This window comes from Sturnira hondurensis, unplaced genomic scaffold (genome assembly GCF_014824575.4).
Source record: "Sturnira hondurensis isolate 20B ecotype Veracruz unplaced genomic scaffold, ASM1482457v3 Scaffold0005279, whole genome shotgun sequence".
Classification (NCBI taxonomy): domain Eukaryota; kingdom Metazoa; phylum Chordata; class Mammalia; order Chiroptera; family Phyllostomidae; genus Sturnira; species Sturnira hondurensis.
This window is the reverse complement of record NW_028077910.1, coordinates 15,432,768-15,457,568: the sequence shown is the minus strand read 5'-3', so window position 1 is coordinate 15,457,568 and position 24,801 is coordinate 15,432,768. Positions and strand designations below refer to the sequence as shown.

Genomic DNA, 24,801 nt, shown 5'->3' with positions numbered 1-24,801 from the left:
GAAAAAAAATGTAGGTTCCTGGTCACTCTCTGGCATTCTCTGATCCCTTCTTTTTTCAGTGGATAATCTAGCCCTTCATTTGGCCACTAGCATCAGCAGGCTTTGGCTCACTACTGCTTGTCAGCCAAGATGACGTGAGCCGAGCTGTGCGATGGTAGTTGAACGGAGATTTTCAGTACCTCTAGGAAAGAGTTACATCTGCCAGTGAGGCCTTGCACAGCCACATGGACCACTGCATGTCCACTGGCACTCTCTGTTTTTCTACTATGTGTTATACAAATCATTAGTTTGGAGCTGAAGGACACAGTTCACTTACCTATGATGAGATCCCTCCATAAATGTCCTTTGGTTGGGCATCAATGAAAATCATTACGTGAGCAAATGAGATAGTAACAAAAGCTAAGAATGAAACGAGACATGGAAGATTTTTGGTCCCCAAACCATGGATGAATTGATCTAGAATTCTTATACCCCTGTTACTCCTTTGTCCCCCCCCCCATTTCCCAACCCCCGTGCTCCTGGTGAGTATTACAAATGAGATTTTAAACCAACTCTGGGCCATTACTCAACTGATGCAGTGTTTGAATTGTTTAGAAGGTGTCTAAATGCCATCCTTTAAATGGAAGCCTTACTCTTTGGAACTCCCTTGTGGAATAAGGGGAAAAACGAATCATCTTGATAAGAAATGTCTGAGTGTGTGCAGCAAGATGAGAATAAAAACGGAGGTGAGAGAGAACATTGAATTCTCAGGTCCTCTTCATCTTCCATTGCAGGGATGGACGTTGGTACACATATTCGGCTCTTTTTTGGTGTGTTTTTTCCTAAATCAAAGAAAATATTCTGTCATAATATTTTTAAGTTATTTTTGCTATTCTCGTATCCCCAGAATCAAGTGCCATGCCTGACACAAGGTTTTCAGTAAATATTTTTCAATGAAAGAAGAGTGGATTTCTTCATCTCAGATGGGCAGTCTGTTTAACAGTCTGGTTATTTAAGTTACTGAAGTTATTTGGAGCCAGCGCAAAAATAAATAGGTGTCTGGGTGTGTAGACCCACAATGATTGAAAGCAGGGTCTTGTGGAGATGTTTCTACACCTGTGTCCAAAACAGCATTAGCCATAGTAGCTAAACCATGGAAGCAACCCAGATGTTCACGGCTGGGTGAGTGGATAAGTAAAGTATGGTACATACCTACAATGAAATATTATTCGGCCTTACAAAGGAAGGAAATTATTCTACAGTGTGGATGAACCTTTAGGACATTATGCCAAGTGAAATAATCCAGTCACTACTGTCTTAGAGTAAGTAGTCAAAATCAGAGAGACAGAAAGTGTAATGAATGAAGATTGCCAGGGGCTGGGGGAAGAGAAGAGGGGAGTGACTGTCCAATGGGGACAGAGTTTCAGTTTTGCAGGAGGAAAGTCATGGGCAGCTGCATGACTGTGAATATTTAATACACTGAGCTGCACATTTACAAACGGTAAATTTCACGTGTATTTTACCACAATACATGTAAAATTGCATACACATACATTAAATAAGCAAATAGATGAGTTTTATCACCCAGTTTGTTTGGTTTCTCTGATTTATATCTCCAAATGCCTCTGAGCAGACAAAGACCATTGGACGTCATGGAGAAGCACAGAGGACGTCGTGCCTGCTCTCTTGCATTAGGGACTGACGACGGGCTCGACTTGGCTAGTGCCATGCTTGCCAAACTGACTTTCTGGCCTGATTTTGTTACTGTATAAATATCGCTTCAACTGACCTGGATGTGGTCATTCAGGGCCCACCTACTGTCTCCTGTCGGAGGTGGCTCTCCCTGGCAAGCCATAGGTCAATTTTCAAGAAATAAAGGCTGCTGATACTGTAAGACAACACTCGACTCAGCAAGGTACCCTTTTATTTTTAGCCCTGAAAAGGAATGGCAAAACGATCCTGCTGCTGTTCTCAGAACGATGAACTGAACTGACCCTCTTACTAGCATCTCGTAACATGGCCCTCGAGCTTCAACCCCACGGTGTAAAAACCTAGTGCACTGCACGCAGCCTTCATGATCATGGAAAATGAACAACGAAAATCCCGCGTCCCAAATAAAACCCCAAACTGCAGTCTGTCTACCTGTGTATGTTCCACAAAAGTTGTCATAAACTTAAAACCAAATTGAAAACATACATTTGAGAAATCAGTGTTTTCCAAATACCAGCACCACAGATTGAATGGCCATATTGATGATTGGGTAAATGTTTCAAAGAATAAATTCTGTAACTGCATTACTTATGTAGCCCCATTGGAGTTGTTCTCTTTCCTCTTCCTACTCTGGTAAGTCTAACTGACCTGCAGAAGACAACTCATGGTAACTCATTTATAATAGTTTGGGAAAAATACTTTTTTCTTGAAATGCTGTGTATTTGAATCAACTGTAGAATCATTATATGAAGTAAAAATAGTCATCCAAAGCTATAATAATCTCTGATAAATATACTTATCTCTATGGTGAAATATTCCATTTAAAAAATGTGTACACCTGCCATAGAGCATAATTAGCATCCCAAGCCATGTCGCTTAATGGTTGTTCCAACAAAAACACTTGAACCTTCAAGGAGAAAACCGTTTTCACACTAACACATGTTCTCCAGCGACCACACCTTTCGAAGATCATGTGTGCTCTCTTCAGCAAAGGTGCTCAGAGACTTTTATTTCACCTGCTTTATAATTAATAAAAGAAGGTGACAAGTGGTTGGTAAGTAGATTAGCATCACCACAGCCTAGAAAATACCAGAGACCCAGTTTCTATTTGGGGCCCTTAACATCCCACTGAATATCTTGCTATGAAAACCGCAATGCAATTCCCAAGAGACATTGTTCAACTAATTTCTAAATTCCTTTGAAAGGCATTTACAGAGACCTTAGGAAGCTGTGAGTTATAAAAATATTGTACTTTTTATCTTATTTTTTGAAAAACCCATGTTAGAATTCCCACAATGTATGACAAAAAATCTGTTCTTTTACTAACAAAGGCAGCATGGATTTCAGGTGCATTTTTTACTTTTGGAGTTTAAAAAATCAATATAATTTAAACATCAATGAGGGCTTGAATATTGGATTCCAGTTCAGATGTGCAATTTTTAAATTAAATATGAATGGCCACCATTTACTAACTCTCCTTCTGCTAACCACCTCGACGTTCTTTTCAGTATCCACGTGCACATTTTCTAGAAAAACATGGCAGCGAATGGTCACATGCAGTTTAGTAAATCCGCATGTTTGCTCACCTTGTGTGAACACAGGCGACCTGATGGAAGAATAAAAATGGTATCATGTGAAATAAAAGTGATACCAAGAATTACACTTTCTGTGTGTTGGTTTCATAACTTTGTGATTTGTGTTTTATTTTTTCATTGGAAAATACAAAAAACACAGAAGGAAAGTAAATCGACTCACATGCAACCAATCTGGGAATGCGAAGCAATGCCTGTCCCTCCTGTTCTGCTCCTCTGTGCTGTGCCAGGTGACCGCGGTTCTTCCCAGCCTCTCCCTGTGCTTAAACACACACAGCTCTAGAGATACCGACACACTGGCTGTCTGTCCAGACCATGAAAATACACTGGTGTGCCTCTAACTTTCCCTGGACATAAGCCTTGGGTACTCTCCGAGTGGTGCTTTACTCTTTGCAATGGGCGCATGGAGTCTCTGAGACTGGAACTGCTGAGCTGTAGGGCATGTGCCTTTCACACGTAAACTACTATAGCAACAGCAATGATAAGTAAACTTTCGAATAGATGATTTCATGCAAAGTAAGATTGTATCAGTCCCTTCAAATCATTTGAAAGCTGAAAGGTCATTTTTTTAATTAGTGTGTATTGTACATAGCTAACTCTATCGCCCTTCATAATTCTTCTCCACTTTCCTTTCCCTCTGTAGTGTGCCAGGAGGCTGACCTTTACAGAGGCCACTGCCCAGTTCTCCTTGCCCTCTGCTTCTAGTTAGGTCCAGCTCATGGGAAACTCAGCCGCAGAGGGGAGAGAATTGGGCATCTAACCATGTTGGACCACGTCTCTGGTGTGGCTGCTTTCCTGAGGCCACAACTCCTGGGGGCTGGCCTCTCCCCCAGGATACAGCTCTCACCACGTTACAGTAGCAGCTCCCTCCTGCTGCCCCTGCCCACCTGGAGGCTGGCACGGTTTCCTGTAACTGCTAGTCCTGACTGCTTCCCTTAACCCTGACCATTCACATTCCTGTGAGCAGTGCTTTCATCAACCTTTTGAGTATGTCATCGTCTACTGCCAGGACAGAAGCTGATGAAACTACCTTCAGTGTATCAATTAGGGTTAATTAAGTATACCAATTTGTTTTTTCATAAATAATGGCAATAGCAGCAACAGTGAACAATGGCTTAAATTTTAAAAAATGTTTATTTTTCAAGAGAAAGTCATTTAAATGCAGCTGTGGAGTCCTGCTGGGTGGCATCGGCCCTTTCTCATCCCTCCAGAGGCTGCTGGGCAAGCGCCCTTCCCACGAGGCTGTGCAGCTGTAGCCGCAGTAGCTGGGCGCACAAACATTCCAGGCGGCGTGAGTGGCATTTAGACCCTGAGCACGCCTAATCACCATTGCTCCTCAGCTCTATTCCAGGCCCATACTAATCAGTTAAGGGTGTTCTCTGACCCTGAATGTGTCAGGTTTAGAGACGTCTGGCATGAATGTTTCGGCTTGTCTTTGTGTCCTAATGCTGTATCTTGGGGGGAGGCTCCAGGGGACAGGAGACACCAAATCACCCATTTAGCTCTGGTGCCTCATCACCTGCTCTTCCATTTAAATACTTTCCGTGTCTTTATTCAACTTTTTATCCTTTAAAGGTTAAAAAAAAAACACCTTTCATTGATCTTACATTGTGAGCACATGGACAATGCTTGATTCGATTGTAATTCTACATTTGTCAACCAACCTTGATCAATGATTTCCTTCTCCACCAGCAGGGTCTTCCTGTCAACAAGTATTTTAATTTACTGAAGATTGATTTAGCGAAGTGCATGATCTCATGCGAGTGAAGCAATACATTTGAATTTTTGCAGCCCGCTCTTGTTCCTGAAAAGCCAAGAGAAACCGTCTAAGGTAAATGACAGGCATATTCTGGCTCTCTCCGTCTTCGGAAGGAAAGGTTGAAAGGAGTCTGCCAATTTATCAACGTAGCAGATCAGCTAGGGATGAGGGCAGGAGCCCCACCTGGTGGTAGAGGCGCGTTTGCCTGGGCATGCTTATAATTCTGGGAACCGAGTGAGCTACCAGGCAGGGTCCCACAAGGGACATGAATAAGAACTCCCACTCCAACATCTAAGCCACAAGAAACAATATGTAGTCGAGTGTTTGTTACCCACTGTGATTTGCATGTCTACAAATTCTTTAATACTTCTTTCATTGAGAGGTAGGGTCACTGTGCCCTTCCTTGAATCTGGGCCATTCTTAGTGACTTGCTTGTAACCAACAGAATGCACCAGAAGTGAGTGGCACATCATAACTTCCGAGACTAATTCAGAAAAGGCTAATGCGTAATTCTCTCGGAATACCCCTGGAACCCTAAACTGCCATGTATGGCGACCAACTATTGAGGGGCGGTCCTATTCTAAGAACACCCGGGCGACGTGGACAGTCTGCGTGTCGGTGTTCTGGCTGGCAGCCTCATCTGAGGTTCCAGTCAACCAGTATGTGAGCGGAAGCTTGTCCAGCCGCACAGTCTCCCCAGCTGAGGCTCCTAGAGGTAAACTGTCTCCATTTCCCTGTCTAAAACCCTTACCCACAGACTCTATGAGCCTAACAAAATGGTTCTTTTCTACCACAAAGTTTGGGGTGTTTGTTTGTTACACAGCAATAGTGACCAGAACACCAACCCTACTGAGTCACTGAAAATCTGCTTGCAGCACATACTGATAAACGCTGACGTTTATTGGAGTTCTGAAAGCTGGGTGGCTGCCACCATGGATGGAGAGGCTGCATGACATTATGTCATGAATACATATATATACTCTTGTGAGTGATCTTATTGGATAAAGCCAACCCACCAAATGCAGGTAAGTTGGACAGGCAAATCTATAAAATGTTTGGGTTAAGTGACAAATACAATTAGAAAACAAGAGTGCCATGTAAAAACAAATACAGGGTTATTTAGTGCCATTAGCCAGCAATCAGCACGTCGTATAAAGCCGACTGTTGTAAGATTGAATGAGCTGTAATCATTAAAGTGACTGAGAATTAGGAAAGAAAATTAATTCCTAAAGGAAATCACTATAGATCTCATTAGTTCAGGAATAACCCACCTTAGGACTTTAATTAAAAATAATATTTATTCCAAATAAATGAGTGTTGGCAGGTTTCCATAGAATCCATAATCTTGGTTATGCCGAATCTTCTCTGATATTAAGGCAGACATCATTAATCTCCTTTGCCATGCCCTCCAGTCCGACAGCCCTCCCAGCGCTGGGGTGATTTCTTGCAGCAGCCTTTTTATCTTCACAAAAGCGTTATAACTCATGCAGATACCTAATGTAAAAAGGTCTGGGCAATTAGAGACAGCACTCTGAGATCTTCCCTGGCATTTTATCAGCTTAGAAAGCACCTCATAACGAGTTTGTCCCCCAGTGGAGGCCTGCATCCCAATGCTACCATCACATTAACAGTGGTTACTTTATTGTTTTATTTCTTTCCACCATTCTTTGTCCCGGGAAAGTATCAAGTGTTCCGTAAACACATACTCATGGAATATGACCAGATAAAAGAGAAATTCCAACAAGTCAGTGCAGAAAGTAGGGCAAAGGCGAGCATGACAGTAGAGAGGGAGGAAGAGCTCCCAAGGGATGAGGTTAATACCCAAAGTGTAACATACGGCTCTGTAAAGGTACACGCCTCCTAGCTTGCCATCTGATTTTTGGTTCATAATTTTGAAAACTTTGTCCTGTACCCGTTTTATTATTTTTGTACCTGTTACTAATAGATGCCCTGGGTTAAATCGTGTACCCCCCAAAATTCATGTCTCCCTGGAACCCATGACTGGGACCTTATTTGGCAGGATCCTTGCTGATGTAATCTAGTTAAGATGAGGTCATACTGGATTAGAGTGGGCCCCCAATCCAGTGACTAGTGTCCTTATAAGAGAAGGAAATTTGTACTGAGAGGCACACAGGGGAGAAGGCCGTGAGATGCCCAATGACAGAGGCAGAGGTTGGAGGGATACAGGGGCCAGCCAGTGAGCACTGCAGACTCCGCTAGCAGGAGGCGAGGAAGCCAGGGGTCTTCAGAGATCGCGGCCCTGTGGGCAGCTCAGTTTCCAGCCTCCAGAACTGTGAGAGAGCACAGTTCTATCATAAAAGTGCCCCCTTCTGTGGTGCCGTTATGACAACCTGAAGACACTAACATAACACTGAAACATGTTTTCCTAAGGACCTAGAGCACAAGGCCAGTACAAATATAAAGGCTTGGAAGGGAAACAATGAAAGAAAAGAAACAACATTCTGAAGATGTTGCCTGGTAACTTTCTGTGTGAAGCCTGTGGCTCTCCCGTGCTTGCTTGTTGGCTGGTGACAAAACAAGTAGCAAGTAAACCAGTGACAAATCTTAAGAGGGAACAAAACAATCTGGGAAGCATCTGGTCACATGAAGTTTAATAGATTGTTTTTATATGGATAAGTAGGCTTTTGATATTTTTAAAGATTTTTTAAATTTATTTATCTTTAGAGGGGAAGGGAAGGAGAGAGGGAGAGAAACATCAATGTGTGGTTGCCTCTCATGTGTCCCCTGCTGGGAACTGGCCTGCAACCCAGGCATGTGCCCTGACTGGGAATCGAACCGTGATCGTCTGATTCACAGGCCCATACTCAATCCACTGAGCTACACCAGCCAGGGGAGCTTTTGATAATTTATTGCATACTGTAAGAGCCTACTATTTCCAAAGCTGCACAGGGAGGACCATGTTCAATAAACACAAATCTGGAATACAGGCATTCTAGAGCACAGGCAAGGCGATTTCACATCCACTTTAAGGCTGAGCAGAATGAGAAAGCTAATACAATACCCAGAACCAGATAAACTTGTGCCAAACTGCAAATCAGATCCAAACAATAGTTTGTAACCTAAATAGCCTACAAAAATGAAACTGCTATCTAATGGCCCTCCTATTTTAACATATGGACAGCCACTAATGAGGTAGTGATTAGTCTCCACTCGCAAAACCCTTCTGCTCAGATTTGCCAAGAACCCAGTTTTGAATTACATTCAGAAGCCAATATTTGTGCATGACTGGGTTCGGGCATCTTCTCATGCCATGAAAACTCACGGTCTCAGTAACCAGATCACACACGCGAAGCCTGTGGGCCATACTCAGCCCAGAAGCTTGTTTTGTTGGCGTGCTCAGATATTTTATTTTAAATTTATTGCTCACTTTAAAAAATTGAAAGTTATTATGTGCAATTCCATATTACCAATGAACATGAACTTCAGCAGGGCAATCACCTGGAGCTGAATAGCAGTTGCCCCCCTTTGCTGGAGTCAAGCCCCCTCCAGTGCCCCACAGTGCCCACCCTTCTGGGGGCCTGCGTCTATACCGACAGAACAGGGTTAACAGAGCAGGTTCTTGGCCAGACTCCTGGAATGTGTGACCTTGAGCCAGAAGCGTCTCTTCTCTGACCTTTAGCTTCCTTTCCTGTCAAATGGGCATAATAATGGCAGTTATCCCATCAGATTGTTTGGGGGATTAAGGAAATTAAAACATGTAAGCACATGCCCCTCACAAGGAAACCCCATACATGTTTGATATTATTTTGATTATTATTAATCCTTATCCTCTTACCCATCCCATTTCCCTCACCTTTATTACCTGCATGCTGTTTGTGTTTTTGACTCTGGTTCTAAGTAAAGCCCCACCCGCAGTGGGAGATGGAGGAGATGACTGGTCTCCTGTGTGCAGTGGGGTGGCAGGGGTTAGACTGGGTGTATTGATGAATAGCCGAGACTCTACAGCCAGACAGCCTGGCTTCCAAACCCAACCCTTCTACTTCCTATAAATATGTCCTTAGACAAATAACAACTCTCCGAAGCCTGTGTTTACTTCCATAAAATAGTAATGGGACGGTTGTGAATCAACGCGCCTAGTACATAGTACATTTTAGCTTAATATTATTAACAAACACAGCAGACCACAGCATTCTCCTGCCAACCAACAACCCTAGGCCTTGGCTTCAGGGGCCACTCAGTGGTATGAGCCTGCAGGAGACTGTGTCCCCGGGGGGGTTTCCAGGTCCAAGGGAGAAATGAATTAGAAGGAAACCAGGTATAGCTTGAAGCTACTCATTATTCTCTCCCCGTTGCCCCTTTGTGACCCCAAAATATATGCCCCAGATAACACTTGCATGCCCTTGAAATTAAGACAGTTCTTCCAGGATGGAAGCAGATTCTTCTTGCCATTTCAAATAGTAAAGGCATCTACGCATATGACAAAGGATGAAAGCGTTTTAAGTTCTTAATGTTTTCCAAAATAATTTTCTCATTCCCTGCACGGGCTTCTCAAATGGTTGCCTTCGAAGTGGGACATCCACCCACAGCTTGAATTCTTTCCAAATCTTATCAGAGACTTAAAAATAACCTTTAAAATAATGCTTTAGACCATCACATCAAATAGTTCCTGAGACAGATGACCTCAACAGTATTTCTTAAAGAATGCTTTCTACTCCTCAACTTGTTTTAGGCTCCGTGGTTCCAAAATTAATCATTTTTTTAAAAAGAAGCAACAAAGTGTTTCTTCTATTTCATACATGAAAGCAATGTAGACAGTCACAGACATCAAAGTGTTGACGCGATGAGAAAATCCTCTCTAGGAAATTGTCTTCAGAAAAAAAGCTTTTCCGATCGTACTGGCAATAAAGACTTTAAAGTAGCTGAATGTTAGAGCGACTTTAAAAAGTAATCAAGATACACAGAAGCATGGTCACAGAGCTTTAGTCTTAAAAGCAAAAAAAAAAAAAAAATCCAAAAATCTATCAACTGTAGTTGGGCAAATTACCTAGGGTGAATCNTCAAAGTGTTGACGCGATGAGAAAATCCTCTCTAGGAAATTGTCTTCAGAAAAAAAGCTTTTCCAATCTTACTGGCAATAAAGATTTTAAAGTAGCTGAATGTTAGAGCGACTTTAAAAAGTAATCAAGATACACAGAAGCATGGTCGCAGAGCTTTAGTCTTAAAAGCAAAAAAAAAAAAAAAAAATCCAAAAATCTATCAACTGTAGTTGGGCAAATTACCTAGGGTGAATCCATACAATAAAATACTGCACATCAACCAGAAAGAATAAACCACTGCAACACACAACAATATGAATGAATTTTGCGGACACAATTTAAGCAGGAAAAGCAACTCACAGAATACTGGTCGTTTTTGAGAAAGACTGACTGGGAGCCATAGGGAATTTTCCGGGATATTTTGGAAATACTTTATATCTTCAACTGGGCAGTGTTTACATAAGTTTATGCATCTGTAAAAATGAATTACAGTATGTGCTTAAGGTGAGTGGGCTTTACCATATCTAAATTATTACTCAGTTTAAAAATAAATTTAAAAAACTAGTCAGGCCTTAGCTGTGGATTTTCAGCTACGCCTGGCCCCATTATGGGTTCTGGGGAAGGTTTGGGTTTTGTTGCTAAAAGAAAGCTAGTATAGCATGTTTGCATTTTACATTGTCACTCAAATTCTCGGTCTTTGACGTAATGGCCGTGATTTCAGTCATGAAAGAACATCGTGGTGGTTGTTCTTCAGGAAAACACAGAAACCCCCTTATGCGTTTAAACCAAAGGGTCTGCATCCACGTTGGGTCAGTCCCGGCAGCCTCGTGTGTGCAGGACGGCACACTGTCCGGTCCTTTCTCCTTGGGAGTGCTGAACACGGCATTCTGAGACAGAAACGACCCTGCCAGGGTCGGGGCTGGGTCACGGCCAGGTCCTGTTTCGATGATCACCACCTAGACGACCCTGGTGAGTAAGTCCCTCCCCCTCCCTCAGTCTCTGGGTTCTCACCTGCAAAATGGAGGGCTACTGAGAGCATCAGCTGGAATAACATTTGTAAAAATCTCGGTAAACACTTTTTAAATGGAAATTACTACTAAACACAAGTGAGCATGTATCTACATCTCTATTTTAAATAAGATTATGACATGTGCTCCAAAGTGTCCAAGCCTCAAAGATTTACTTACATCTAATAAATGTGGGAAAGGCCAAAACTTTTGGACCATATTTATTAACCGTAATATAATCTTTGGCTCGGCCCTGTCCCTACAGTGGGTCCTCGCTTCCTCCTCAGGTTTTTCTAGCATCCCCACCCTCTCTGGCCCTCCACCACTAGAGCAGAACATTCCTCTCTTCTCTCCTCCCAACCCCCTCTCTGCCACTGAATGTTAAAACCCTGCCCCTGGGGGACCGAAGCCTCAGCCTCTGCCCCCAAGAGGCTGCCTGGAACATCTTTCCACAAAGGCCATCTCATCACCAACACCCCAGAAGGGGACATTTACTGATGTTTCCAAATAAAATATGACCCAGTTACAATTTGTGCAGAACCAACTCCCAGCCATGGATAGACACAGCCACAGAGAAAATGAGCTATAATGGTCAGCATGGCTGAAACAGGCTGCTGCCTGTTCACAGTTTGCTCTGAACAAAACTCCTGGCCCTCACCTCAGTGGCAGGCACCACGGAGGAGAATTAACAGTAGAATTGAATGGAGAATTGAACTCAGGTTTGCTTGGGAGTTTTACTTCACTGGAGGAACACATGCTCTAGAGAGTGTGCTTCTTAAGGGAGGGGGTGCTGTTGGCATTTAGGACAAGACAGTTCTTCACTGTGCCAGCCGGTGCCCCTCACTGTGAGACGCTCAGGGTCCTTGGCTCCACCCAGTGAGGAGAATAAAGACTCCTTCAGGGATGCAGTGTGATTGACAACCAACTACACCTTGACATTGTCTGGCTGGGGAAGAGGGGTGTCACTCCCAATGGAATGGGAGTCAAGGACATAAATTCACTAGCAGGAAAATAAAAGTACATGTTTGCACATGAGTTTGGATGGAATTTGGCACTCACACCCTTCTGTTAGTGGAAGGAGTTTGGGCTTGAGAGTGGGGCTGCCATGGACGAGTGTGCGAGACCAGAGAGGGCCCCAGGCATATCATGCACACTGTTGGTTTGTGTATTTATTAGACGAATATCGCCATTAATGAAGGATTGTGAAAAGGCACCTGTTCCTAGTTGAACAAAGATGCCATGTGGACTAGAGGCAGCCCTGAGAGGGGGTTTGAAGACCCTGGGACCTATGCTGTCATCAATCAGTCATGTAACTGCTCTTCCCCTTTCCCCATTTGTCTTAAGGGTACCATGCAGCCCTGTTAGGGGAATGGTAAAATAGCTAGGTGAAAAAGGGTAAACACTAAAGAGAAAATGAATAATCTTTTAGAAAATAAATTCATATAACTCTAAATTTTTTTTAAAAAATTGAAAAAAACTTTGTGGGATGAGGACAGAGGCCCCAAAACTGTTAGTGTCTTGGTAGTATTTCCACGGTGCCCCCAGGACCAAAGAAAGACTGAGTAGTTGTGTTTATTATGTAGAAAGGTCCAAACGACTTAAGTATTTATGTTCTAAAAAAACTCAGTAGCCTTGTAAAAAATAATACAGGTAAGTGAATAAAACATATGTCATTCTTAGATACTCACACTCACGGGTGTGTGCAGGTTGGGCACAGCTCAACCTCTCAAACTCTGTAAACAGACTGGACTCTGCCACCGGCATTTCCTGTTCCACCGATTTCCACAAGCTGCTGCCTCTTCACCACGTCAACTTTTAAACACCTAGCTCCCCAAACGTAGGACATCATCTAAAGGAATGGGGCACAATCTAATATCAAAATATGTGAACCATGGCAGGGTAGGAGTGTGCACAATGTCAAACAGATGTCAAGTTTCTCTATTTCTCTCAAAAAATTGAACTGTGTCGTGGTGCTCCTTGTGAATTTGTTGTGACGGCTCACTTCCGGACCACCTCCTGCAGTTCAAGGCAGAGGATCAGGACAATGAAACCCTAGACTCCTTGAAATGAACTGAAGTGCAGGTGTTTATAATGGCCCAACATCCACAGCTCTGTAGAACTAGAATTAAGTCTGAAAAGTCCAGCACTCAAGAGCCTGTTTATTTCTCCTCGGGCCCTTAGGATAATGTCCTCAGAAGCATTTGGGAAATTCTGATGGGCTGTACCAAGGGTAACCACAGAACTGACTGGTGAAGGAGCTAGCTGGTGGAATGTAAGCTCCAAGAGGCCAGAGAGTTTTGTGTTCTCGAAATGATTACCTGCTTTTATGCTGAATCTCTAAGTACGGCCCACATCCCCATCCATGCAAGCAGCCCACACAAGGCAGAACTCCAGGCAGCCAGCCCAGTCCCATCGCCAGCTGTGCGAATCGTGGCAATTGACTTAGCCCTTCTGTGTCTCAGTCACATCATCTGTAAATGGGCATAAAACTATGCCTACTCCCTAAAACTCTTTTGAACATCCAATGACTTAATGTGCATGAGGTGCCTACGACAGTGCCTGGCACATATTCAGTAAACACTAGCTACTGTGATTCTACGTACAGACGAGGCCAGGACCCTCCCTTTGGTCCTGCTCAGCATCTCTATCCTCCCCTGCCTGGGTGTGCACCCTCTCCCGACTGACCCCCCTGTTATGTCCCACTTCCTACCCATCACCTCTGAAATGGATGAGGTCTCTTCAGCTTCGATTCCATTTCCTCTACTAACTTTTTTAAAGCATTTGTCATTCGGCCCAAACTGCTTCTAAAAGCTCCAGGTAGCTCCCTGATTAACATGCGCCACTAAAGTGTTCATGTTTTAACCATGTGATTCTAAGATGAATCCTTGTGGGAACAACAAACAGGGGCAATTTTCTCAGAAGTTGCTATACTTGACCTTAATCCAGAAGTACAGCCAAACCTCAGTTTTTGACTGTCTTGGTTCTTAATTTGGTTCTCAACCAAGTTGTTCATGGAAAAAAGTGTCTCTGTTGTTTAACAAAACTTCAGGTTTGGATTCTCTACCTGACAACCCTTTCATGCTGATACCTGTATGATCACTCATGCGTCTCTCAGGTGCAAAACAAAGAAGACTTGGTTTTTAAACAAATCACTTCTCGAACAGTTTTCCAGTAAGAATTAAGTTCAAGGACAAAGGTTCCATTGTATTTTAATGTTGTCATGATCACCAATAACTTACCCCATCTCATTGATTTTTTCCCAGATGTAGCTTCTTTAACCTCTTAGGTTGTAGTATTTTAAAGAGAAAATAATCCAGGTCTTCTAAAAACAGTTTTTTTCTTGAAACTAATTTAGAAATTTCGTAATATGTATACGCTTCCTTCTGAGGTCAGAGGAGAAGAAAATACCCTCTTCCCTGGGAGAGCGATACTATCTTCCCCTGGGCTGTGAGGTTTGCCTTACCTCATGCCACTAGTCTCAGAAGGAGGAGGCTACCGGAGAACTTGGCAAACGGCAGAGAGGTAAAAAGTCCAAAGGATTAAATTTCCAAGTCCCAAAATAACCCCTAAGTACTGCTGCCACCTCCAAATCAGGCCCTGCACGCTTCTTCACGCGGGCTGAGTGCCACTCTCTGGCTCCATCCCAGGAAGCCCCGGGAGCTGTGGGTGACCCTCTGTCTCCACAGAACAGCACCCTACAGAGGGTGGGGAGTGCAATGAATTAGAGGTGGACCTGCAAGGTGCATTTACTCTCTTCTTACAGTATCACCACTGCTTCTTTAATGTGCTCTCTTCCCCCTTCTCCTCCACCTGCCTCTAGTTTCCTGGAAGCCCACAGGACCGTGTTTCACAAAACTCAGTGAGCACCATTGTCACGATCTCTGCCCCCATGCTCAAATTCCACTTGCACTGTTTCCTTAGGTTAGCTCCCTTTTCACTTTAAGTTTTAAAGACTAGTTATTAATGTGTGCTTCGAGTTTAAAACCAGTTTCACTTGCCATAAAAAGAAGACACACATATAATTAAAACAAAAAGTGTAAAATAATGGAGTTTGAGTTGGCTAGGATTGCTTGCCGCCAGCCTTGAGCCTGAGTCCTGCTCTGCTGGGTTAAAGAATGGTGAAGAACTGTTGAGGACACGCCAGCATCAGGGAGACTTGCTCCTTGAAATAGACTTGTAGGGATGTCCAACCTGGGACCCCCAGGATCCCATGCAGCCCAGGATGGCTGTGAATGCAGCTCAATACAAAGTCGTTAATTTACTCGAGGTTTTTTGTGATTATGTGTCCCAGTGTATTTGATGTGTGGCCCAAAACAATTCTTCTTCCAGGGTGGCCCAGAGATGCCAAAAGGTTGGACACCCTGAATAATAGAGACTGGAAAGAGACCAACAAGAAAACAGTTTCCTCATCTTATTGTTAAATACCATGTGTGCATATAACTTAAGCATTTCCCACTTTGGGATATGCTACTCTGCGTTTTAGACTTATAAAAGCTTAAGTTTGTCGAACTCTTGACAGACGCTATTCAGCCGTTTCCTTCAAGCTCTCAGTACTCTACTAACTATACTCAAAAAAATTCTGCACATTTTTTCCTCGTTATTTTCGCACAGCTTTGACCAACTACCACTGACAATATTCCGGATATAAGAGTCTCTCCAGCGGGTTAGAAAACTTGACGAGTGAATGGGTGTGTGGATACTTCCAAGCTCAAATGCTGACCCATCTCCACTTTTCTGAAAACAGACTAGGGGGGTCCAGGCGGAGGGCGATTCGCCCAAGGTCACACGGAGGGCGGCCTAATTTTCGAGTTCCTGCCGGCGGGAGCACACGCCATCTCGGCCCCCAGGCGACTGAAAGAGGGCTCGCCGCACGGCTGGCACCGGGCTCAAGTCCCACCTGCTTGTTGATCGCAGTTGTCATGGCAGCGGCTCTTGTCCCCGCCTCGTCGTTGTGACGCAAGGAAACCAGCGTCCAATGGGAAAGCAGAACTGCGTCACGCTCCACCTTTCCTGACGGGCGCCGCCTTCGCCGCCCAGACAGAAGCGAGGACCGTACGGGGAGAGCGGACAGGCGCTCCAACCTCGGCTGCGGCGAGTTACACCGTTTCCAATCTGTCCGCGTCCGCCGCTTGAGCCGGAGCCGGGATGTTCAGGATGCTGAGCAGCGGTTTTGAGGATGATCCCTTCTTCTCGTGAGTGTCAGGGGCCCGAGGCCGGCGATTCCGCGGGAATTTAGGGATTTTCGAGGGGAGCTATTTTAAGGGGAAAGCGAGTTTTAGAGGACGAGAGGTTTTTCAGAGGGTTCCAGGAGGCAGGTTGGGAAAGAGGAGGGGTAGGGGAGTGAGAGAAGGGAGAGGAGGATTTGGGGGCTCAGTGAAGCAGGAGGGTTTGGGGCCTGGGGTAAAATGAGAAGTATTTGGGGGGCGAGATGGGAAAGGACTTGGGGACGTGGCAGAGGGGACGAGAGGGATTGGGAGTGTGTGAAGAGAGGTCCGAGTAGCCCTCCCCTGCCCAGCCCCCGACCCGAGCAGCCCTCCCCTGTCCCTCCGCCCCAAGCTGCTCTCAACTTGGCCAGACCTCACACGCCCCGCTTTGCTTCCCGCCTTCGGAGTGACGCCTTCGTAGCTGCAAGGACTTTGCAGGTGACGGTAACTGCCACCTCGGTGAAACTTCTGGTGAGAATTTTGCATGCTCACAAGATCCTTTCCACACACACCTGTTTTAGTTACAAGTGAGGGGTGAGGAATGTCCTTTAGGATTACAATTCTTTGTAAAGGGAAAAGTTTTTGAAACAGCATATTTCATAATATGAGTCTGTATGCGAGCACAATAAAGTTAGAGAACTGTGCTGTCTCTCACCTCCAAGGGCTGGGAAGTTGCCATGTGTGATGTTTGTTTTCTGTCCTCGCTCTGTTACAAAGCTAGCCTTGTTTGGGAAGGGACTCTGCTTTCTGTCAGAAGTACAAATAGGTCATCGAAGCAGGGAGAGGGTGCATTTAAGACCTCAGGTAACAAGTGCCAGCCCTGTGCACGGTTCCAAGTGGAAGAAATAATGTGATGCCTTAGGAAGATGATACTCAGAAGTTAATTACTTGTTTCGTTATGATCCAGATTTCTGGTTTGTTTACTTTTAATTCCCCCCTTTGGTGATTATATAAAAGTAATAATCTACTGACATCTCATAAGACAGGAAGATTTGTGATACTTTTGCCCAAATATTTTGCCAGTTTGAATTTTGACTAGGTGTCCTAATTTAATTTGGTGGCTTAAATTCTCTCTCTAGGCAACTTAGGGATTTTTTTTAAGGTTAAAATGTTAACAACTTACTACATAAGTTTTTTTAAAGAAAAATATTAACTTAAATGTGTTAGTACTATTTTAAAACCAAATAACATCAGGGTAATAATTGAAAGAATAATTAAAAGTAGAATAGATGAAGTTGTTAATAAGAAAATTATTAATATTTTATTCTAAAAGTTATTCATTATAATTAAGGTGTATATGGACTCAGGCAAAGTAATTATGCTGTTTTAGTTCACTTTGATTACAGTCCTTTGGGACATTTACAATTAGTGTGTCATTTTAACAAATTTCAAATTTTGTGTTTTGATTTGCACTTGTAAAAGCATCTGAGAGTAGGGACTAAATATATCCATAGATTAGTTGAGCCGTAGGCATGGTTCTTACGTAATTGTGTCAGCAGGACTATGCACTAAGAAGATTATGATAGACAACTTTTCTGTTTTATGTCCTTGATTGTATCAAAAAGAACAATGGCCCTAACTGAACTGTGAATGTATAATTAGTACCTTCTTTAAAATGTCCGGCAAAAGTGTAATTTAAACTCTTGGGTGACTCTTTTCGAGCAAAGGCAATGAACCCAAGAGTCAGGGTCAGAAATAGTAACAGACCACGAATAGAAGGCACGCCCGGGAGAACACTCTTCCCCTGGCTCAGCTTGGGCAGGACCATCAGTTACTAGGCCGTGGGTCTTTCAGTCATCAGTCTCTGTAGGCCTCTTCAAGTGCAGGGAGCTATCTCATAAAAATTTAGGTTACAATTATTGCAATTAACTTTATAAAACTGATTCATGGTTATAATTTTATTGCTCCACAATTAATGATAAAAAGAATAAACATGCTTTGGAGAGGTTAGAGAGAAAAAGAAGGTGAGTTTATAGTTATTTCAAGTGATATCATTTGACATACCTTTTGAACCTCAACCCTTTACATTACTTAAGTCCAGCATAAGGAATTCACTCCATGTCTTATACAAACATTATCCCTGTTGCTGACATTATGTGTCTGGTTATTGGGCTCCTTAGTGTGGGTAGTTTAACGTTTGACATGTAGAAAGTATTCAATAAATATTGAGTGATAATAATCTGGTGTCGTTTACTTTCTGTCTTCTAGTTAATCTGCTATTTATTGCTGAAAGTGATTATTTGCATTCAACAGATGCCACTGTGGGTGTTGGCACTTTCTAATTAGAACACAGCCATTTTCTAAATAACCCATCAGTTCAGAGTCAAGGATCTCAATATAAGTAATACTGTATTACTTTACTAGTTATTCAAAGTGAGATGAAAAATATATACTTCTTAGATGTAACATTAGAATTATTGAATAATTAGACTGGTGAAATTCTGTGGTCAAATTGTCAAATGCTTAAAATATCTGAATGAAAAAACAAACTGTGCTTTTGAATTCAAATATATCCATTTTAAATATTTACCTCCACATAACAGCATATATTAAATGTTTCATCAGAAAATTAAAGAGAAACTTCAAAAGGGATATTTTAAAGTTTGTTTTATTATATATTTGGGGCTTTGGGGGGCATCCTTTTATGTTTCTGAGCTGAAGTTATTTCAGTGAAAATTGACTCATGGCACACCTTTATATATACCTTGTAAATAAATAATACTTATAATTTGGTTAAAAATACAAAGGCTAAAAAAAAAGCCCTGCTACTTTCTGGCATACAGTTTTCACTCAAGAATACTACTTCCCCCTCCCGTTAGAAGTAAAAGTACGTATGTATTGGCGGGAAAATTAGTTTGAGGTTGAAGTGATTTTGATATCTACCCTAAACCCTAAAAGAGTGGATTATTTACTGTAAAAGTTTCCATATATTTAGTACAACCTGTAAGTTTCTACTTTGTACAGAAACAGGAGTCTTCTGAACTACAGACATGGAATTCCAATCGGACAAGTTCACAAAGAATACCTATGTTACCACATACAAGCTATTAGACATTAAAGGCTCGGAAGCAGGTTGACATATTTATCAGACTTATTTTTAATCATAAATCCTTATATGTCTTGGTCAAAGAACTACATATATTTATAGGAGGTTGCTTTTTCCATCTCCTTGGTCTCCATAGGAGCTAAAACTTGTTTCTCTAATCTCTATTTAATTTTTTAAAGGAAAGGAATTATTTATTTAAAAGTTATACAGACTTAGAGTAATGACTTCTATCTTCATTAAAATACTAAAGTCCTTCAGAATAGCCACAGATGCCCACAGTCCTTCCTTCTCCCCCTCTCTAGTCCAACCATATCTCAGGAAAAGAAGCAGAGGTCTGTGACTCAGGTTCCCGGCACCATCAGCTGTGTTGCTGCTGTGACCTCCAGTTAATCCAAAACCATGTGGCAACTTCTCATGGCCGCCGGCAAGAGTCCCTTCACCCCTTTTCTCTATTTAATTTTTTAAAAATTTTACTCACTTTGCACTTTGGAGGTACTTATTTTACACTTCTTTGGCATATTCACTGACTGAGTTGGAAGTAACTGTATTCCATGTACAAGGAAGGTATTGACTGATATTTTCTTGATTGAGAATATTGTCATAGTAGGAAATAAGACAGAATTACTTTATTAGATAAGTTTTTATGAACAATGTTTGAGTTACTTACATATTTGTTTTCAGACACATACATAGTTTGAGGTAGGGTCTCCATTAAGATTATTTAGTTTGGTGCCAGTTAGTATTCTAATCATAATCACTTAATAAAGGTAGCTTGAGAGTACTCAGCTAAAATTCAGACTTGATTTTCAGGATCCCTTTTATGCTAAGACTCCTAATAGCTACTGTGAGTTTTAGCACTTAAAAATTTGTTCTCTAAAATATTTTTATATAGATATTTCTTATAAATGAACTTTGCATATTTCAGAATATCATATATGATAGAATGAAGTACTATAACCCTTGAACTGAAAGAATTTATAAGGTAGATTTGATTTGGGGCAGTTTTGGGTAATTACGGAGCACAGCACACTGGTGACATAGTTGCTGGGTCAGGGAGTACCATTGGATGGTACTCATCATGTCCTAATGCTTAGTTCTGTCAAAAAACATAAATATCCGCACAAAGGTAGGGGACACTTGCAGGGTGGGAGGGGGCCGTAGTCATTCCTACAGCTCTCTTAGCATCAAAGGTTTGTGCCGAACCACCATTTTAAGCTGTGCTTCTACTCATTGGGAAGACAGAATTGCCTACAGCAATGTAGTTCATTCTTCACGTATTACTTAGGTTTCCACCATATGCTCAGCCCTCTGGATTCTAACATATATTTATAGGAGTTGTGGCTCGTGCCCTCAAGATTTTCTTAGGAATCTTATATGTGTTATTTCTAGCTTCAAAACTTGAATCGCCAGAGGCATTTTCTTTATGGACCCATATACCTCATTGAAACTAGGGAGCATTTCCTAAGGATCAAGAGAACCTTATCCATCTGCTGGCTAAGCTTTTGCTACATACGCATAGTGAATGGAAGGAGGAGTTTGCCCTGATGAATGGGGCCGCCATGTCAGACTGAGACCCTTATGTAATAAGTAATGTGATGGTTTTACTTAGGAGCTTAAATATCTGTGTTCTTTACAGGCCAACTGCAATTGTCAGCTGTCCCCGCCAAATGTTATCTGTGCATGTGGACACATACATATGTGTATATATTTTAAAATAGGACTTATTCTGAAGTGAACCTATACCAGCCCTTAAAAAAAGTTATGTTGAAATTCCTAAGAGACCCAGAATCAATTTAAGAGTTAAAATTTTTTGTGGGGAGAGGGAACAATAATTAATTTTTCCTAGCTTGTCATGGGTTAATAATCTGGAGTAGAAAAACTATATTTAGTACCAAATGTCATTATATTTTTGTTATGGTTATGGTTTTGCAAAAGGTAGTGTGGCTCATCATAATAGTATAAGTAAATTTTTCTTGAAAGAACAAAATACTAATTTACAAAACAGAACAATATGAATAGATAGAAACATATAAAATGATAAACTTCTCACCTGATAAACTCTGTATTAGGTTAAATTAAAAACATATTAAAACAACTGTTTACTGCCACAAGAGATTTTTGGCTTTGATGAAAAAGAATTCAGGCTAGAACAAGAGAAATCATAAAGTCTTTTCTCCAAGCTGTTGCTGTTCTAGGTAGACAGGAGTTGAAGTTACTTAAGGGTCCATCCAGCCAGATTTCTTCCTGAATGGCTCTGACAGGTGCAAAAGCCAGGCTGTAAGCTCACTTTTATATTAATGCTTTTTCCAGCAGGCAGCCTTCTGTTCATGTCACTCAGAAAATAAAGATTTATTTTTTTTAGCATTTGCCATACATATAAATATACCTACTCCTGTTCAAATAAAGAGAAACCCGGGCAACATTTTAAATTAGCCACATTTAGTTGTGGAATTTCTGGCCCAATTGTAATGCAATTGGAAAAATAAATCTCACTAAATGTAATGTTTCTATAGGAAAATAATAGCTGTTTAATACTCATTTATCCATAGTACAAACTCTAGTATTCCCTGAAGTATCTTTCTTCATTGCAGTTAAATCTCATCCACACACCTAAAGGGAAGGTTAACTGGTTTTCTTGAGTAACTGCATATTGATAAGCATGAACATTTCAGCATTTCAATCTCCATCCTTGTATCCATGTTCTAAGCTCTAAATATCCAGTGATTACAGAGCTCTAAGCAAAAGGGCTTTCTTTTGAATGGTTCATTTTAAAACATCAGGTGGGGCCCTGACCCCGAGGCTCAGCTGGTTGGAGTGTCCTGCCAGTACAAACCAGTATTGCAGCTTTGTTCTTCAGTCAGGGCACATGAAAGCAGCAACCAATGACCTCATCAAGAAAAGAAACAACAAACAGGTGTTTCTCTCTCTCCACCTCATCTCTCTCCCCCCATCTCTCTCTCTCTCTCTTTCTCCCTTCTTCCCTTCCTCTCTTGCTCTAAGGTCAGTAAATAAAAAGTTACAATATCAAGTGGTTATGATTTCCTTTAATTCTCCATAGTTCTATTTCTTTTTTTATTCTTGAAAGATATTTTTATGATAAAAAATGTAAAGATACACTACAAAAGTATAATTATATCAATAGTGTGTACTAAGTATCCAGAATTTCAAGATCTCCACCTACTAATTCTGTAACTGCTGCCATCTCCAATGTGTTTTAAAGGCACATTCCAGACTTTCTGTCATCTCACCCATATGACTCTATGTATTTCCAAATACATTTATATGTGAAAAATATGGTTATCTTCTTACATAACCACAATACAAAACCACGTCAAACAAAATGAACAAAAATCCAATAGCATGGTATCATCTGACATTATCACTGAGATATGAAATACTTTGGAATAATCTAGTTTTAGAGGTAAGAATTAGAAGCTTTCTCAGACAACGCACTTAGGGTCTTAGAACTACTCGAAACTTTTTAAATGTAAAATGTAGGGAGATACACCAAATTCTGATTCCTTAATTTTAAAGTAACTTTTGATCTTCAGGACTTGACTTAGAAAAACATAAAACAACTTCCTGTTTTCTAGAAGTGCCCTAAAACGTAAGCTGCTCGTTGTGTGAATTGATCCATTTAATTTGTAAAGTGTACGATCTCCCCATAATGAAGTTACCTGTGATTCAGCTACAAGAGTGATTCTTAAATTTTTAACAGGTAGAAAATCCAGGATTGGTAGTCTGTTAAATTTCTGGTGCCTGACACTCCCATCAATAATACAAAAATCCAAAACCAAAAATCCCACAAGAATTCATGGAAAATCAACTTACTTATATTTTTATGCATTGCGTGTATAATGTCTGTTCTTGTTTCTACCTTAGTATGCTAGAGTATGTTTCTCATTGAAAAGGATATAAAATATAACATCTAAATAAACCAAATGCTCTTGTGTCTTTATTTCCTAACTGAATTTAATACAACTGTGTTTCTCCAGTTAATACCCAACATTCATCTGAAGAGTTCCTTCGTTCTGATCCAGTTACTAATTCGGTTAAGAATGATTTGGTTTCTCACTCCTGTTGAAATTTTTCTGTTCCCGGTTGTGGCAGGAGCACAAATGGAGGAGTGAGAGTAGTGACGTGTTAAAATTTTTTAAATATGGATTATCAACCACCAGCAGTGGTCCTAATGCAGAGGTGGTTGGACATTGTCACACCAGTCAAGCACACAGAGCTCCTCCTAGTTATTTTGGTGTTTCATAACTACATTTCTTTTTCTACTTAACAGCTTCCTTTAAAACAGTTGGTATTGCACAAGAGTAAAGAGATCTGTAGAACAAGACAGTCTGAAGACACTCATATACAGCCTCCTTATTAGATTTATTTAGAGAATGCTCATCTTTTTTTTTGTTTTGTTTTAATACTTTGTAGTATCTTCAAATGTACCTAAGAAATGGCACAGCTTTCTGAGTAAAAGCCTTGATTATGATTGCTGAACTGTTAACACCTTATTCTTTATTTTTAGTCAAACTTCACTGCTGAAATACTATGTTTCTGAACTGCAAAGCAGCAATCTAATTTAGTTGACCTCAGTAGTTTCCAAAAAATCTTTTACATAACTTAAAACACTCACCTTTACACTTTTATGATAAAAATCAACTTAATCATTTGAAGCATTCTACATAACAAATTTCTCCATTCAATTTTCAGTAATTATGTTAAAGTTTGCTTGAGGCAATAAGGCCTCAGAACTACTTAGTGTTTTTAGAATACAGTATCAACCTTAGCATATTTTAACTAGTCCCTGACTAATAACAGCTGGGAAATATGAAATTTATCAAAACAAAACTTAGTAGCATCTTATTGTGAACACCAATATTTGACAAGCTAACATACATTACAGTTTTCACTGAATGAGATAAATAAGCATAATTTTAATAGCATTTTATTGAGAGTTGCCACAAAATAATCTTTATTACTCTTATAAAAGAAAAAAATTTTACAGGCTGGATTGAAGATATGCATTTGATTTGGAATTACAGGAATTTTTTCCATTTTAACTTTCCATGTTAATACATGCACCATTAAGACTTTAAAAAATGAGGTACAGACTTCTGGCCAAGATGGAGGCGTACAGACATGCTTTGCCTCCTTGCACAGCCATAAGAAAGATCTCAACCAACTTCAAAACATAAAACAACCAGCTCTGCCAGACACTTCCAATCACTTCCATACACTTCCAATCAAACTGGATGGAAGTCTAACAACCAAGGATTTACAGATGTAGTATTCATCCAGATAGGTAGGGGGAGCAGAGATGGGGGGCTGGGGAGAGGACCCAGTGTGGTGGTGGCCAAGCAGCAGTGGCCAGTGAACAGGCAGTCTTAAATTCATGTGTGGCAGATAAAACCCTGGAGGGACACCTGGGGTGCGAGCAATCCCAGCCCCAGGCCAGACTGTACAGCCCAGGATTCCAGCACCAGGATATAAAGCCTCATAACTTCTGG

General features: G+C 41.3%; 1 protein-coding gene across 3 annotated transcripts in view; it reads left to right on the top strand.

Moving 5' to 3' along the window:
- The first annotated feature begins 16,071 nt into the window (after positions 1 to 16,071).
- Positions 16,072 to 24,801, top strand: part of MLF1 (myeloid leukemia factor 1) — a 34,248-nt gene continuing 25,518 nt past the window's right edge. Inside the window, exons 1-2 of one of the 3 annotated variants that reach the window (XM_037046659.1) lie at positions 16,076 to 16,236; positions 16,601 to 16,719. Coding sequence is in view for 2 of the 3 variants with exons in the window: in XM_037046657.1 (XP_036902552.1) it covers positions 16,190 to 16,236 (47 nt within the window). In the remaining variant the exon portion in view is untranslated. Of the gene's footprint in view, positions 16,237 to 16,600; positions 16,720 to 24,801 lie in introns of all 3 variants that reach the window. The other 2 variants (XM_037046657.1, XM_037046658.1) reach the window with 2 other exon arrangements.